The following is an 18,619-nucleotide window of genomic DNA, read 5'->3' as shown; positions in this document are numbered from 1 at the left end:
AGATATACCTTAAGAATTTTTAATGATACCATATTCATTGTGTTTTATGGCAAGTGGGTCTGAATGAACAAGAATAATCAAGCCATCTATTTGACATATATATCTATTCTTGAGCAACATTCAAAGGCGCGCAATAATTTTGACCTAGTTAAGATTGAATTAGGTCAAAATGGCCGACATGGACTTGGAAGTGTGGAAGGGGGATTGGGATTTACCGTCTGTAGACACCAATTGTTTGACTGTCTTGGTAAGGCGTTGCTAATCAATAGTATTGACAGATCTGCGTCTTACTGCGACCAATTATTTTGCACTAAATAATTTACATCTTGCAGATCTGACCCTCATACTAGCAAGCAAATTTTTAAAAAACTTAATTTGGCAAATGTGTGTGGTGGTGCATCACATGTTACATCACTGAAGTATTGTATTATTACTAACTGTGGTTAAAGTTACACATGAAAATAAAGTCGACATACCAAAGGAAAAAAATATTGAATCTCTCAGTCAGCCAAAAATAGCTTTTAAATGGCATTTTCTTCAATTTTGTGTTTGTTAACTTGACCATTTGATTCGTCCTTCCAGTTCATAAAAGTCCATCATATGCTGTACACAAGTATAATGCATGTCTGCTGCAGGCACAATAGCATAAATATTCAAATGCAGGTTGGCAGAAACAGCAGAATGTTATACACATGTACATTGTATATACCAAGGGGGTTGAAGTATGTTCAGTTCATTGATAACCCTGAAGTAAGCACAACACCTGTACTTTATTTCATGGACACATTTGGGTTAAAGAATTTAAAGTCAAGCAATATTGGTACTTGGTTTATTATGTTAAGTGAACTTTGTATAAAAGATACAAAATACAAGAATTTACAATGAATTTAATGTACATGTACCTCCTCAAAAGCTCATCATCATTGTGTACAGTGCAGAAAAAAAGCAGAAAGTATCTGTTCAAATATCACTATTTGGGTAGTATGAGATGGCATGCTTTGGCATTCTTAAAAATGCTATTAACAATGGTAGACTATATGATGAAATTTAGTTAGATCTTGTGGTAAAAATTTGACACCATATGTAACTAACTAGTACCAGTATATGGCAGATAGCCATGATGACAAGTATCTCACTATACCCACGTTCTTGATGCATGTAGATATGATACATAAACTTTGCACTAGGGGTTAATACAAATTTTGGGAAAAAATGTGTATGCATACGCGACTGAAAAGAAAATATAACTTTAAAATGAAACACTTCAAGATGTTTCATGAAAGCTAGTATCCATCAAATTATGTACTACTAGAAATACTTGTATTTAAACAGTGATTAAAAGTGTTAAGGGATGATAATTGAAATAATGTATATTGCATGTCCTTTGCATATGATTTTGTTTAACTTCTATGATAACTGTTTTTTTTTTTAAATTATGAGTTCTTTAACAACAACAAGCTTGTTTTGGTCTCCAGGCATACTGCAAGTTTTCTGGTGTCAGTATTGATATTAAAGCCACAAACAACCCAAGGAAGTCACCAACTGGTAAGTGATTATGTCTCATAATTTCTACATTAATTTAATATTGCAAGGGCAATGTTATATGTTAATTGATGTTTGTTTGTTTGTTTGTTTTTATATCTATATGACCCTCACATCTTTTACTTCCTCCGAGCTTCATGATGTATATATAATAAATGAGTGCTTTTTCCATGGAGACTATCTCGGAAAATCTTTTAAAAATACTGTCAATAGAAACATACATGATTAGAGTATAAACTCTCCCAAGATTAGCTTGATCAGTTTTGAGTGTCCAACGGCTATCCCACCCTCTAATGTGTAAATGAACTTTTATTACTTTTGTCTTTTCAAGTGATTTCTTTTAATATCTATAGCATGTATATATTTGCAGCTTTAAGGAGGGAATGTAGGTTTGAGATTTTCTCTTAAAATAAAGGTCTTGGCTTTTTTATTCCTGTCACATTCATTTAACGTATCTTCAAAATATCTAATTATGCTTGGAACACAGCTTTAACTTCATCGTGTGACGTAATATTGGGATTTTGGGGACAAAAACACCATTTTTATACACCTGATTTTCTCAGGCACCTGGACAGCTATAAACTTGCTTTTGATGTCATTATGACACTTGAACAAAGTACTACAGCATGGAGTCAGGGATTTTTCTTCAGACACTTATTGTTGATTTTATCTATAAAAACGTGAAATTACATCAAAATATTAGGAAATTTTCACTTTCAAAGTCTATAAATTAGAAAAGAGAGGATCAATCAAAATTTCTTAAAAAGCACTTTTAGAGCATACTGTTCATAATTAGCATGGTGAATTTGGTCTCCCTCAGGTGTACAGGTAGATAGTTAAAGCTTGTTAAGATAACGCTATCTCGTCAATATTGAAAGCAAAGAAAACGAGCAAAAATCCTTTCAGTGAAGTTAATTGTCCATATAAGCAAATAAAATTGTTGACAGCTTTACCTGTTATCGTTCTGACGATCGCGAAGATGGGTACTCTTTTGCCGGTTGAAATTAGCTTGTTTGCATGTATTTGGATGTCAGAAAATCTTATTTTTGTATCAATCTCACCTCCTGTTAGTAACTTCAAGGGGTTACCGCTAGCACTGCCAGAATGATTGACAGGCAATCTAGTAAGCCCTAATGACCCAAGCAATCAGTGGCCACGTCAATTGCCGTCGGGGCAAGTGTTAGGGATGCGCTCTAGGATGTGCACACAATAGCAGCATCGCATGCGGTCTTGTCCACATTCGCCAAGCGAAAAATGGTTCGAAAACAGGTGGAAAGGTTAGATATTATCATTGTTGATTTTCCGATTACCAATGGTAAGCAGAAATAAATAGGAGTTGAGCCTCGATGCTAGGGCCGAATTGCCCAAGTTGCATAGATTCAGGGGCGTAACCAGACCTTAAAAAAATTGTACGCACAGATTTTTTACATTCCCAGCAAAATATAGACTAACGCAAGAGATGAAGGACAGCGTAATCACAGCATATGTACCACACACCGCAGCTTAATTTCCATTAATAATAAAACATCATTTAGTCAGAAATATTCTCGCAATTAAAAAAGTTTCAATAAAGTTATTACCCAGAATGGTATATTTATTTAAAAGGAGGCTAGCTTCGCATACGTGGAACGCCCTTCGAATAATCCTGGATCCGCCTCTGAGTTGAACTAACATTAGATTTCATTAACCTTACATGTGGATGCATGGCTCCCCATAACAACCAATTGTACGACACGACAGAGCTCTGATACATCTAAGTTTTATTATATGTTTGTAAAAATTGTCCATGTCACCCTATTAGTTTGGAGGGATAAGCTGGGTCAAGTCCGTGTCAAAATTCTTTGACGCTTTGCAGGAAAAATCCTTCCTTCGTTTCTCTAGCTCCTTATGAAACCTGGTGTCCAGATTTTATCTAATGCCCTCAGGGTTGCGTGAGCTGCTCTTTGAAAATAACACACAGGTAGATTTTTACCTGAGATAAATATTGCCAGCGAGGCTTCAGGTGAGTTGTGGGCCACTGAACCCTCCAATAAAGAGGTAAAGGAAGTTCCAGTTAGATGGACGATTAAGATAAAACTTGTTAAGGTTTCAGGCATTGTTTACCTCAGTTCAATAAAAGTATGCAAGACGGGGGGAGGGGGGTGTCAGAACAATTGTGCCTATACAATTGATACAGAGGATTTGTTCATACAGGTGACTTTGATAAGCAGAGAATTTCTTTATATTCCGTGAAAAATACACTAAATTTATATAAAATAATATCATGGTTGGCCAAAAAAATGTACGCACAGTGCATCCGTGCGTATGCCTAGTTACCCCCATGTATATTTTTAAAATCTAACACTAAACTGCATCGACCTGTTGGCGAAAATGGATAGAAAGAATGACTATTGTTGTCACGGGTAGCAAGCAACGGAATTTTCTTCTTTTCTTTTGCGTATCTCAAAAAGTTAACAAGAAAATCGAAAGAACGCGTGTAACAACAAGCAATATTCAAGGGAGAACGAGTATTTCGAGCAAATCCAATGTGTCGGAAAAGATTCATCTTAGCGCTGATCACAATCAAGAGAGACTATCAAAACAGCTTAAGCGGAACAATAGGCACTGCTTTGCCGATCGCTGTTTATGACAAAGGGGGCATGGCGCATCCCTGTTCTATTGTTTCCCTAGACGTGCTGATGCTGCTAAGGTCCGCCCACCGAGTTTACCCATGCCAACGGCCCTTGACAACGAAGGCGGGGCATATACCAGGTCACCGATGTCGATGTGTGCAGCATCAGAATAATCAGAAAAAACAAATTTTTTGTTCAAAATGTAAAAATTTTATTCTGTTAAACGTTAGATACACGTTTAACCAATAATTAGACAGAAAAAACCAAAAATGGCTATTTTTAGCTATATTTGGGTACATCCGCTCCTTAAAAATATTTATGTGACCACTTGCATTACTTTTTTTCATTGATGAACTGTTATTTCTATTTGTAATCATTGTGGTAGGTGCACATGAATGTGTTTTTTAATTTGGTTGTTCCGTGATTGTGTCTCCAGGCTGTTTGCCGGTTCTCCGTCACAATGGGAGTGCCTACACAAAAGTAACAGATATCTTCAGCTACCTGAGACGCAAGGTATACACTAAAAAAGAATAAGCAAGTCAACTTCAATTTCGTCACTTTCAGAATGATTGATAAAATATGTCTGTTCTATTTGATGAAATGACTAAAAAACAAATATGGATGAAAAGAAAAACTAGAATATATTACAATATATTGATGATGATGATTTCTTTACAAAAAAGATAGGAAAATAAGAATGCAGTATTTATTTGAGTTATTTTATTCCAGAACTGGGGGATAGATTTTGAACTGAATTCTAAGCAAAGCGCTGATATATTGGCATTCACTTCTCTGTTGGAAACAAAACTTCTTCCTGCCATAGTAAGTATAAAAGTATTAAAGTTATATAGGAGATTGAAGATGATGACCTTCCATTCATAAATATGCAAATAGTCCATGACAATCATAAAGCCTTGATGAAAAACTGGTCTAAACTTAATGAAGGTCATTAAGAGACTAAGCCTGTTAAAATTGTGCATTTGTAGATAAGTCACATTACTTCTTGCTTCTCAGTTATGAATCAACTGTTGCTTTTAAGGTATATGCATTCAAGGATGAAGTAAAAATTAATTTTCTTTATTGGGAACAACACGGCATGCAAAATCCCTTATCCCATACTAAGTAATAGGTTATTGATCTGTGTGTAGCATTGGAGATGCGGAGAATGGCAAAGGTTCGGTCATTCATGCAATCATTTAATCTCAAACTTGATTGGATAAATGCGTCCTTCATTGAACCAGGTTTGAATTTATGATGAATTGTATAATTTCATTAAGCAGTGCTTTTGATTTGTGTATCATGCCACTGTTTCCCATTGCCTAACACAGGTACATGTATAACTGCAAATTAAGATGTTGAAAGACACACAGAATCTTGAAATGATTTAAATACTAAGGATAAGTACATGGTTAGCTTATAAGATACAGTGTCCTGCAAATGATGAAAATTAAGTTAACCTAAATTTATGTGATCCATTTGGTTGTTTTTCAAAAATGTGATCTTAAAAGTTTGCATCGATCTATGCATCCACCCTTTCTTCCCTTCCTACTTTTGTCTATCCATTCATCTATTTATATGTATATTAATTTATTTTGATTTTAATTTATTTTGATTTATTTGTTTTTGTATAGTTTATTTGTATGTTTTTTTTTGTTGTTGATGTCCATTCAGACTGACAGACATACTGATAGACAGACACTGAGTGACATTAGCAAGTCACCATGACAGACATACTGATAGTCAGACACTAAGTGACATTAGTAAGTCACCATGACAGACATACTGATAGTCAGACACTAAGTGACATTAGTAAGTCACCAGCAGTTCTTTGAAGTTTAAAGCTAACTGTATTTTTCAAACCAGATATAATTTTAAACCAGGGCTTGATAGACAGTGGCCATTCTCATTTATTTGGCTAAATAAGTAACTGCCTACAGCTAACAGAATAATGAACATTTGTTTTTTGTTGTTTAAGTGCATACTCTGATGAACAGCCCAGAGGTGATATTTTAGAATGCAGTAGTGGAGTATAATCCAGACAGATGTGCTAATTACTGATTAATGAAGTTAGTTTTCCGGCAGCAATGTTGAAAAAAAAGACTGCATTCAGATTCACACATCATACTAGCTGGGTCGATCCCACTCCGTAGAGGATACTTATTAGAGTGCCATCAGTGGAATCAGCTTAATTGTCTGACAACCCTCCTCCAGCAGCTAGGGGGTAGTCAACTAATGTGTGCTGATTGCACTTCAGCAAGAATCCAGAGGTGGACCAACCCAGCTAGTACAGTGTGTGAATCTGAATGTTCCCTAAAACAATTAAGTGACAACAGACATGCACAGCTACCTCCAATGGAATCTTGAACTAAAATCTGTTCACCTGGCTCAAGGTCTTACCATTGTTTGGAGAGACATTAGTCAAAAAAGCATCAAGGCAATATAATCAATAATTGTATGTGTAACTGACGTAGCCAAAAGAAATAATCCACAGCAAAACATGCTGGTATTTTGAAGCTTACAGAATAAAGACAATGTAGCAGTACTTTGAAAACAATGTGCATGCAATTTAGATCATATTCCAGAACAACAGAATGATTAATGATTTCCCCAAGAATTTAATAAACTCTCTCCAGGTACATTGTAAGAGTCATTGTTTCTAGAATGTCTGAACCATAACATGTAGTGGTTGTTTTTATTCATTCGTGACCTACATTTTTTTTCATTTAAAGTAATCTAAATCCCTTTGATATGACTATAGCAGCTGCTCATTAAAATCATTAAAATGATGTTCTGGCAGATGGCTAGGCCAAAAGAAAATCTGCGTTCAAGGTTTTCTATGCAGGGTTTAACTGCCAAATGAATTTTCTGGGGTAGGGGGAAAAGCTCTTACTGCTGAATCATAGATGAACCCATCACTTAGCTTGGATTCAATGGTTTATTCCATTTTTAAGTTTCAGAACCAGACATTAACAACACCATGTCTTCCAGTACATTTCAAAAGGAACTGTCAACTTCAAGCACTTTTACTTAATGGATTTTTAAGCTTTGATGGTCTGAATTGGGAAAGATTAAGAGCTTTGCAAGATATGTAGGTATAGAAATATGACTTTGGGAAATGTTCAGATGTGTTCAGTAGACCTATACCTTAACTGATGAAAAGTAAGGAAAACCAAACGAGAGATGGGAAGAAAAACAAAGATCAAATATATTAGTATATGAGCGCATTCAGAATAAGAAGAGATGCCAACTAACGGATCCGCCAACTAAATATGGCCGACCCCACTTCAAAAACGATGTGCTGATTCCTGATGGTCTCCCTACCTCCACACGCACCATTAAATGGATTAAATCTTGGCTACAATGTTTCATTGCTAGGAATTAGCGGCACCGGCATCATGGAATTAGCGGCACTGCTTTTGAAGTGGGGGGCGGCCATATTTAGTTGGTGGATCAGTTAGTACTCGGATCATCTGTTCTGAATGTGCCCTAAGAGTGCTGGTACTTGTAAGTGTTGCATGTGATGTTCAATTTCTGTGTTGTTCATTTAATCGGGCATTTGACATTTGGTTAGCCAACCAAGGTCACAAAAACACTTTGTTTTATGAAAGTCCCAATCAAAAAAACCTGATTTCAGCAGAGGTGGTAAACATTTCACAACAAACAATTATTGGATTAGACATGCAAACTCAGAATTACAAGGGCAAAAATGGTGTGTTGTTCTAAAAATCCAGACTCTTGGGAAAGATGGTATCCATTGGGAACATAATTTTTGGTAAAATTTACCTGATGTTAAATCAGCATAGGTCACATGGGTCTTGTTCAGCCATCAGGACACTGTTGTGCTTCTCATGGCTCATTAGATCTGACATGCCAGGCAATGGATACTTATCTTGAGTGTACCCATCAGTACAAGGCAAATACATCCCTATCAAAAAGCACTGGAAAATTTGTACTTTGAAGTATTTGGTCCACTTAGCAATAAACTTCTAGTGGGCCTCCAGCAGGAGTGAGAAGTGTGCCCTTTTTTAAACATTTTATTTCAGTAGATGTAGATTTTTATACCTGTAGACCCCTTTTCAGGGAAGTTAGGACGGTATTCCTTGCTTCTGTTATGCTTGCCCTGTGGAACTTATTTCAACCCTGTTGTAAGTTAATTATCCCAACTTAGTTAAATGCATTGTTGTTGAATCAGAATATACCCCTGGTGTGTTAATAAACAAAATTCTGACTTAAAAATGCCTTCATCAAAAAACAAAATTTATACTGCACCAAAATAAATTGATGCAAAAGTGAAATACAACCCACCCATTTAAACTTGACTTTTACTGGTGAATCAAGAAAAGCTGTGAGAATGTTATGATATGAAATGTTGTGTTGCTCATTTAGCTGACAAAATATGAAATATTAAAACTGTTTTACTGAAAAGCATTTTAATCAATGTTTTGCATTCTAGTCATGTTTTTAAGGATCTCCTAAGTTTTAGATATGAATATTTCTATCTTTCACCTCTATGAGGCAGCTTATAAATAAGAAAAAAAAACATATTTATTTTGAATTATCCAAATTTTCATTTCTTTCCAGCTTCATTTGTGGTGGGGAAATTCTCAGGTGTTTATAGACATCACAAGGCCCTGGTATGGCAGTGCTGTGGGGTTCCCACAGAGTTTATATGTGCCTAACAGAATGCATAAAGCTGCCACAGATAGAGTGGAGACAGAATGTTATCCACACCTAGAAATGACTCCGCAAGAGAAGGAAAATTTGGTATGAAATTAAATAATGTGCATGTATGAGTATTCATACTCTCCGTTGATGATAGTATGAACTATGGTGCGTGTGTCTTAAGTTTTACTTGCATCTACCCATTTATAGAATTATTAGCATTCAACTTCACAACATATGTGTTACTCTAAGAGACCAATCTAAGCAGTCAGAAATGTAATAAACCACGATAAAGTGTTTGTCTTATTTTATACCGCTTTGCTGCATTAAGTCAAGTTTACTTTACTTGTGAAAATGACAATATCAATTGGTAGATTTCTGTGAAAAATCATTTCCAATTTTAGAACAGAAATCAAGTCTCTCTGATTGAAGTTTACACAAAGAGCATCAAAAGTAAACAATCAGATGGTTATGTAAAGATACTATTCATGAGATGAGGTGCTGAAGTGTGCTTGTAATTTGGCCTGAAAAAAATGCAAACTAAATACACTTTAAAGCACTGTAAAGAGGCTAAATCAACTTTAAAAGGTCTTCCTTTGATTGAAAGGTGAGCAAATTGCTCATTTTCTGCAAAAGTTGTGTAGGCGGAACACTGAGAGTAAAATTAGAAGATTCATGTTGGATCAAAGAGATAGTGTCAGTGAAGTGAAAAGCAGTTTTCTCCTCATTGATTTATCTAATGTGAAAGACATTACAGTCTTGATGAGATACATCCACATTATTCTTGTAATAACCTATATGGTGGTATGGGGTCATATTATAGCCATTTGACATTTTGAATTTGACAGAAAAAAGTTCTATGAGGCACACAATTTCATGGTTATGTGACCGTGTTATGATCATGTATTTTATCTAACTGCTGAGCTGCTATAATTGAAACTTTTTTTCTTTTTGAGCTCGGGGTAGGGTATGTGAGACATGCAGACATTTTACAAGCTAAATTTTTGTAAATGGAGAATTTTTATCAGAAATTTGTGTAATAAAAGAAAATGTGGTGGGATTTAAAATCATCTTAAATATTCAATAATATTTCATACTTGACTGCGTGGTTCATGGTTTATAATAGTAGTCCAGTGAAAAAAAAAAAAACCGTAAAAACTATGAAACCAGTCTTTGTATTGTTGTTTGTCAACTTTGCAATAACATTGTCCAGGGTATCAAACCGTGGACACATTCAGACAGTTTCAACTAAACCTATGTTAACGTCCAGGATGTAGATTAATTGCTTGCTTATACTGATATGAACTGTCAGGATAATACTGGGGAGCTCATCCTTTCCTTCATGTCATTCACCTTCCCCCAAAGGTATCCAATACTTTTGACTGTTACCCAAAGATCATTATTGTTATTATTTTTGTGGCTGGTGTTCATTACTTTTAAGGTGAACGTTTCATGCTTTTAATAACATCTCGTCTTGTTGTGAGATGTGCAAACAGTTTATTTGGTCTCATGACAGCGTCATTGTGCCCTTGTGGCACTTCATTATATTAGTTGTTAGCGAACTCGAATGACATCTTGATCAGATCTCAATTTGTCACTTGCGTCAAGCAGACAGATACTGGTGTGGTTATTACATTCTGCACAGATATTGGATACTGAGGAGAATTCTGTACTTTATTTATTGAACATAACATCGCTTCTAGAAATGCGCGACACGTGTGAGATAATAAGTATACATGTTCTTATTGATAGATGGTTAAACTGTAATGTAATTACCTCTCTACAGAACTTTGGAATACATTTTTGTGTATATATTGGTGTAAGTTAATAGAAAAGGGATGTATTTTCTATGTTAACATCTTTTCATTTTCAGATTTACAAGGAAGCCCAAGAGTGCATTACATTACTTTCAAAGAGATTGGGAAATAAACCCTTCTTCTTTGGCAAGACGTAAGTCTTCTGTTTCTCTTCGGCATCTAAACAATATTTTTAGATAATGCAAACACACTATCCACATCCAGTGTAAGCAATGGGTGTTTGTAGGGCTGTTATGAGCTGCACTGTATGTGAATTTTTTTTTTCATTTAACTCAATAGCACAAGGTACATGTATGAGTCCTGACTTTTAACTTTTCTTGTGACTTTTAACATGTGGTTTTTAAATATTAAATAAACGTTTGTATTTAATTGCATTTAAATCTATGACACAATTTTCCTTTTCCTTTCTGTATATTCTACAGCATTTTCCTTTCATTGCCCTTTGATTTTGAATGTGATCTGAAAATGCACTCTGAAAATCCACTGTTTTTTTTTTCTTTTTAATTTAACACAACCTCACTAAATATCAAATCACTCCTTCAGCTGCTACATTGTTCCTTTTCATTTACTGTTTCAGTGGTGAACTCTCTAATTTTTGGTTTTCATTTATCTAACCTGTAACACGGTTGCTTTTTCAGCCCATCATCATTAGATGCCATAGTTTTTGGTTATCTGGCCCCAATGTTGAAAGCCCCCTTACCAGTGAACCCCTTGTCCAAGCATCTTGGCACCTGTGATAACCTGTGTCAGCTTTGCAGCCGGATACTGAGCAAATACTTCCCACTAAGCAGAGAAGGTACATTATTTTTGCATTAAAACTTTCTATGTTATAACCTGTGTCAGTTTTGTTGCTGGCATTTGCTATAGCATCTTAAAGTATGATTGTAACTTATAGCATTTTTATTTTTTATTTGTAACAGTTAAACTTTAATGTCTACAGATACAAACTGGAGTAAGGTCAAAATACACTAGGATATGGTGCCCCTTGCGTAAACAGAAAATGAATTGCATTTTTAAGACAGTAAATCAAATATTTTAACTTAAACCCAGTTTTATGTAAGTCTCTTACAACATTTGTATGATTTTCATTTTTAAAGCATGATTTGGTTATTACTGGCATATAATGGCAGTCCTTTTTAATTATTATATGACAAACCTCAACTTGAATTTTATATCTGTATGTACTTCCTGTCTTTGGTTGAACTTTACTCAGATTTCTTTCACATCCACAATTACACCTTTTATGCCTGTTATCAGCTTTTTTTTCATATTTTTTTTGTTGCTTAGCCACCGTGGCCATGATAGATATGATACCAAATCTTTTGTGGATAACTGGCTTTCACCTGCAACCTTAATTGACATATTGCTGTCTAGTCAGTGTAAAATATTATGTAACATGGTTTGTTTTGATATATAGCCTGGATGGTGGCTTATTAAGTACAGCAGGGTGTAAGTATTTCATAATACCCCGAGGACAAGTGACAAATGTGCCACATTTAAGTAACAAATTCCTAATTGCATCAAGAATTTTAGGAGTTTTTGTAGGTTATTTGCTGCCCCTTTGTCCCATGTAAGTCCTTAGTTCACACCTGAGGTGTAAATGAAAACCAGTGTTGGGTGTGAAAATCAAAATAAATTTAGAAAACGGCTCTCACAGTACTTTTAAAGAAAATTTAATTGGCTATTGTTTTTACTGAAAATTGCAGGCAAGGTCCACTCACATTTTAGCTTAGCCCTGGCAGTGTGAGGAATTTCATTTATTTTTTTTTCTCTACGCCAATATAGGTACATTGATAAAATTGCCATACAGTCTGAAAAACAAAAAAAAAAAAAACTAAATCCAAACAGGCTTTTGTTAATGCTACAAGGTTGAACTATTTATATGATTAAACTAGTGATAGGATGGAGACTACTGAAATCAAAACATCTTTTTTTTTTGTATAGCATGCTTTGAATTTTGAACTCAAGAAGCACTTTTGTTTTGTCATATTGAGTCAAAAATACATGAATTTTCAGCCTGGGTCATAGAACCACTGTACAGATTGATTCGGGAGATTTTTTCTAATATATTTGGACTAGATCCCTATACTGCTACTCATCAAATCATGAACATTGTACTCATCAAATCATGAGCAGCTAAGGGTGTAGTTTTCTTGTTGTTAGACTGTTGCAAATAAATTTAACCTCTCCATTAACATAAGGCATTTGTAGAAGTATATTGGTTTCTTGCCTTTCACCTGGAAGCTAGAGATGTCTCCTGACATGGCTTTTAGACTGTCTACATTGCCTTTTATCTCTCCATCTTTTTCTATTTCTGGTCATCTGCTGTTTAAAATTTTTTTCTTAATATTATATTATACCATTTAAGGCTTCATTTTTTTTCTTCACTTTTTGAAAGTGAACATTGGCATATCCAATCCAGAATCAGAAAATTAGATTAGACCAAAAAAGGAATAAAAATATTCCTGCTCTCAGCATGTTTCACTATGTAAAAAATAATGAATTGGCAGAGCTGAAGGTATGTCCTCCCTTAGACCAGCCTGGGTCTTACATACGTAATCAGTTAATTTTGATGTACTCCTTATCTCCAGAACTAGAAGAGAAAAGAAAACGGGAGGAGGCTGAGAAAGCCCGGGCACAAGAGCTGGGTGACTTTCCTCACAGGACCAGGAACATTGTTCTGGCTGTACTGTTTGCTCTTAGTTCCATGGTGGCCTTTACCTTCTTCACTGGCATGTTGGCTCTGGAGATTGTTGATGCTGATGGCGGAGGAGATAATATGTCAGAACCAAAAGGACAGGGTAAAAGGAAGAGTTAGGCATTTTGACATTTTAGGTAAACATGGAATGTGTGATTTTGCTGAACAAAGTAGAAAGAAGTTAATGCCAGAACAAATGTATGATATACTTGTAGAAAGTGCTAAGTTAATGTAAACTGACTTTAAAGATTATTCTAAGTGATTTATAATTATTTTACATGAAACTGATGCTAAAAAATTCAAGTTAAAAGTAATACCACTTTAATCTTAAGTGTATTATACAAAACTCTTGATTTCACTGGTTCCAAATTGCTTGATGAGGTGTATATAAATAGATGCATTTTCTATCAGTGGCCAATTATCAGTACCTCAGAAGGGAAGGATGAAACCACTGGAATCCACTTACTTACTTAGGGTGATGTGTACATACAAGCTCTAGGCATTTACTAACATGTCTAATACTTGTACTTAAAGGGGCTGTTCATAGGGTTTGGGAGTAAATATAAAATGTATCTCACTGCTGTGGCTGACAGTTTACAAGAAATAACTGACTTACACCCCAATGAGTTCATTACTTATAAAATTCCTCAGAGATGTACGTGTGTCTTCAGAAGACCACCATTTCTTCAATGGGCATCAGACAGGTGTATGTTTACATTCCTCCCCTTTGGCTCCTTATTTAAATGAAATATTTGGGCAGGGGTAGTGATTTCTGAGCTTAAAAAGGATGTACATGTAACACTGCCCTCTGATGTAAGGACAGGCCAGTTGAAAATAAGATTGGAAGATTTGATACAACCCAATCCAGGGAACAGCCCCTTTAGTGTTGCTTAATTTACAGCTGGCAGACTATCTGCAGTGTATCCTTCTACAGCTGGCCTCTGTGAACTGAACAGAGATTCATTTCATTTTTCACAGTTCTCTCAGAGATTTTGGCAGTGATTGAAAGTAACACTGTGAAACCATGTACATGTTTGATAGTTTTTGGCTTACATTGTAGATCCAGGTATTAATGATAAGAACCTTGTAAGGAGAGAATGATCGTGTTGTGCAAGGAGTGCACTTTGTTTTCAATAAAATGCTTGTTAAAGAAAAACGTGTTTATGAACTGATGATTTCAAATGTGAGTTATATTTTTGTATATTGTCGAGCATTTTCGTAATTTCAGAAATTGCTGAAGGAAAGTCACTGCCTTTAGTCTATGGGCCAATGTAGACCCCCCTCCCCCCCCTTAGTGATTTTCGTTCACTATGTTTTTCTGATAGCTTAGGTCCTAAGCTTTGATTTTCCACTTGTTTGCCATTAAACTGGTGGTGGGTGTGTGTGCTACAGCCGTTGCCATGGTAACGTCTGAGATAAAAAATTGAAATTTCTGAGACCAAAAAAATATTAAATTTTTCAAATGTGTTAAGTGAATGGAATTCAAAATCCTTTCAGATGTATAGTTTAAGAGCTGCACTATACTTTATGATCCTCAAAATATTCCAAGATGGCTGTAAATTCAAGATGGCGGCCAATTTTTGCTAATTTTTGAGTAATTTCAATTATTTTTCATATTTGAGTTTTTATTCAATAATAAAGGAATAAGAATGTGGGATATGTTTTGATGCGCCGGAATAGCATACAACCTCTTCTTGCTACCTACAGTATTTATTTTAGATGACACCTTTTAATTTTGTTGTAAAATCCTGAAATCCAAAATGGTGGCCAAAATATAAGTCTGCTGTTCCAACTGGAAAGATGCCAGATTTATCATCAAAGTGTCATTCTTTATTACTTTTAATAAACTGAATTCGAGCTTAGGACTTTTTAAAACAATTTGCATTAATTCTGATTACATTAAGACTTTCAAAATTCAAAATGGCCGCCAATATGCTTATACACACTGGCTAAAATTGATATAATATATTCTTCCAACAGAATATTAATTTAAATTATCTCCCACCAACTTAGTCCCATTAGTGATTTTTGTTTACTATTATTTTCTGGTAGGTTAGGCCCTTAGCTTTTATTTTTTGCTTGTTTGCCATTAACCTGGTGGTGGGTATGAGTAACAGAGCTGTTGCCATGGTAATGTCTGGGGTTGAAAATTAATATTTTTGAGACCAAAAATAAAAATTAAATATTCCAAATGCATTTAAAATCATGGAATTCACAATTATACCAGATGTGTAAATTAAGAAGTGTGCTATACTTTACAGTCATCAAAATGTCCCAAGATGGCAGCAAATTCAAGATGGCTGCCAATTATTGCTCATTTTTTAATAATTTTGGGAATTTTATTATATTTGAGTTTTTATTTAATTATTAAGAAATTGCAATGTGGCATGTGTTTTGATGTTCCATAATGGTAAAAAGCCTCTGCTATCTGCCTAAAGTGCTTGTTGAAGATGTAACCTTTTAATTTTGACGTAAAATCCTGAAATCCAAGGTGGCTGCCACAAAACATGTCTTTTACATACGGCTGTCCTAACTGGAAAGATGCCACATTAATCATCCCAAATTACATTCTTTATTACTTTTAGGTGTACTGAATATGGACCTAGGACCCTTTTCTATAAATTGTGTTAATTCAGATTGCATTATGACATTCGAAATTCAAAATGACCGCCAATTTGCTTACACATGAAATGATATAATACATTATTCCAATACAAAATAAAAGTTAATAAACTCAAGCTAGCTCAGCCCTATTAGCAATTTTTTTTTACTATGATTTTCTGATAGCTTGGGCCCTAAGTTCAAATATTCTGCTTGTTTGCCATGTAATAGGTGAAAGGTGTGACAGATTCAGCTGTTGCCATAGTAACACAGGGGTTTAAAAATTATAATTTCTGAGACCTTTAAATTGCCATGTATTTCAAATATATGATCTCGCTGTATTGTAAACTTTTTAAAAAAATTAGACTTGGACCTCAGTTATCAACAAAATTATTTGAAAAAATTATCGTAGTTAAATTGCCAAAATGACAGCCAATCCAAGATGACGATAGATTTATGTTAATTTTCTTCTTATTACTGAAAGTAGCTTTTTGTAAACTTTGAAAGCAGCATTGGAATTGAAAAATGTTAGGTTTTTGGATATGCTGATATGAACAGAATTGCATAATTACTGTTTACAGTGATTGTTACTCCTATATCCTCTTTTGTAAGTGTAATAAAACCTAAAACCCATGGTGGCCATCACAAAACAGGGTTCATACATATTGCTGTGCTGACCGAATATATATTACATTTTCGTTTCAAAATGCCTCTTGTGCTCTTTCTGATAAACTGAATTAACCTATTAGGATATTATCTAAATATAAATCATTTCTATTCATTTTCAGCCAAATTATATTTACTTGGCTATTCCAAAATTCACCATGGCCACAAATGGCCATGACAGTGCAGGTATGAATTTTGCTGCAATAATATTAAACAGTGCAACAAACAAATAATTCTAAATTCTAATTAATTATAATCAAATATGCCCTTTCTACACTGCTTTCACGGAAACACTTGTCCATATTTAGTTAAATATTTAGGATTAAGGCTTTTTGGAAATGGATGAAATGTCTTGGCTGTAGTCTTTTTTCATGAAGAATGTTCACTGGAAAGCCAATTAAAATTTGCTTTTACCTCTGAAACTGAGTTTTTGTTACAATCTAAGATGGTATATCTATATGAATAAATGGAATAAAACATTTACATGTATATGCCATAACTCAGCTTCAAACTGCTTGAGAGGTAAAATTATATCCACGTTTTGGAAAAATCAATATATCCACTAACTTCAACTGAATATATAATTTAATTTTTTATAACATTTTACTTAAAATATAATTTATAGAAATGCAAAATCGCCATCTATATTTGCAAACTAGTTGCCTTTCACTCAAAATCAGACTATTTTGTGTCATTCAACTTGCCCAATAGATGGTAAGAGATGATCAAATAATTTCAGCCATCTACCGCACGATAATTTAAATACTTGTAGACCATATTGAGTTATTACAAATGTTCACGATCTTGGCTTCATATTATTCAAATTCAATACATTAAAAGGTAGTAACAAATACAAAAGAATAAAAGAAGGCAATTTCGGAGAACAATATACAATATTAGAAGTTTAATAGGACAGTAATATATACCAAAGTAAATCACCCAGGATTTGTTGGGGTCATTTTGGATTTCAAGTTTTTTTTTTTGTTCTTAAAATTATAATTATAGGAATAACAAACACTATAAGCCGTAAGTAAAGACTAAATACCATATGGATATCAAAATACTTAACATTTCTCGATCCCATTAAATTTATTAAATTTTCAACGTTAGTTACTTACAGTAGAAACAGGTTTAGAAATCAGCTTAAACCGGCTGCAATTTTGATATTGCTGCCATCTTGAAAAAAATCACATCATCTTGGATGTTCAAAGAATGTTTTGCCATCATACCACGAATACAGCTGTCTTCTTAAGTTTACATTATTGTTGAAGTTAATATATTTGAAATGTATGAAATTTTCTTAGTCTCAGAAATGTCAATTTCGAACCCCTGTGTTAGTATGGCAATGGCTGGGTTAATTGAATAGAAAACAAGCAGAAAATGGGATCTTAGGATGTAAGCGATATATATAATAGTAAATAAAAGTCGCTAAAGGGGGATTCAGGTTAATAAAATCAATCTAAGTAACATTCTTTTGGAATATAATTTTCTATCAATTTTTTAGCAAGAGTGTATCATATTGACCATAAATATATAGTCCCCTATACTCATTGAAAGCCATTTCTTTCAAATGCGACAGAATACATTAGTATTTCAACTCAAAAGTATTCTTTCCCATGTCAAATGTGAGTGATTAGCATGTACATGAAACTTTGTGTGATTTCTTAGGTCAAATGTGAGTGACTTGCATTTATTGGGGGGGTATTATAGGTCTTTTATCTAGTCTAGGTTATTGTTGACCATTTGATCTTTCTTTTTTTTAATCATTTTGCATGACCACACATCTAGTAGTGATCAGCACTATTAAAACATAAGTATTCATCCAAACTTAAGCTTAAATTAGGAATATTGCTGTCATATTTTAGTCTACTGGTTACAAAGATGTAAATTCACGGTCATTGGCGGCCATTTTGAATTTTGAAAGCCATACTGTAATCCAAATTAAGTCAAGTAATTGAAAAGGGTTCTGTTTTTATATTCAGTGCACCAAAAGTAATGAAGAACTTAATTTGGGATGATAA

The 18,619-nt window shown here is 34.3% G+C and overlaps 1 protein-coding gene across 3 annotated transcripts; it reads left to right on the top strand.

The window, feature by feature from the left end:
• The first annotated feature begins 87 nt into the window (after window positions 1-87).
• Window positions 88-14,586, top strand: LOC106155419 (metaxin-1). Of its 3 annotated transcripts, XM_013530260.2 has the most exons (9): window positions 144-247; window positions 583-750; window positions 1,476-1,545; window positions 4,591-4,667; window positions 4,884-4,976; window positions 8,736-8,918; window positions 10,690-10,766; window positions 11,272-11,429; window positions 13,225-14,586. In XM_013530260.2, exons 1-9 carry the CDS (start codon window positions 170-172, stop codon window positions 13,449-13,451), a joined length of 1,131 nt encoding a protein of 376 aa, XP_013385714.2. In that variant the 5' UTR covers window positions 144-169; the 3' UTR covers window positions 13,452-14,586. The 3 variants fall into 3 exon arrangements, with proteins under 3 accessions (XP_013385715.2, XP_086869529.1, XP_013385714.2); XM_013530261.2 differs by lacking the exon at window positions 583-750 and having other exon boundaries at window positions 88-247; XM_087013403.1 differs by lacking the exon at window positions 8,736-8,918 and having other exon boundaries at window positions 142-247.
• The last annotated feature ends 4,033 nt before the right edge of the window (window positions 14,587-18,619 follow it).

This window comes from Lingula anatina, chromosome 1 (genome assembly GCF_051362555.1).
Source record: "Lingula anatina isolate TDL-2025a chromosome 1, LinAna3.0, whole genome shotgun sequence".
Classification (NCBI taxonomy): domain Eukaryota; kingdom Metazoa; phylum Brachiopoda; class Lingulata; order Lingulida; family Lingulidae; genus Lingula; species Lingula anatina.
Note: the sequence above shows the minus strand (reverse complement) of the source record. Positions and strands in the feature narration are given on the sequence as shown.

Excerpts from the sequence above, each read along its gene's own strand:
- LOC106155419 (XM_013530260.2), top strand. The coding sequence starts at position 170 with ATGGCCGACATGGACTTGGAAGTGTGGAAGGGGGATTGGGATTTACCG. Across the intron at positions 4,977-8,735 it reads CAAAACTTCTTCCTGCCATA|CTTCATTTGTGGTGGGGAAA; the intron begins GTAAGTATAAAA and ends ATTTCTTTCCAG. Across the intron at positions 8,919-10,689 it reads CGCAAGAGAAGGAAAATTTG|ATTTACAAGGAAGCCCAAGA; the intron begins GTATGAAATTAA and ends TTTCATTTTCAG.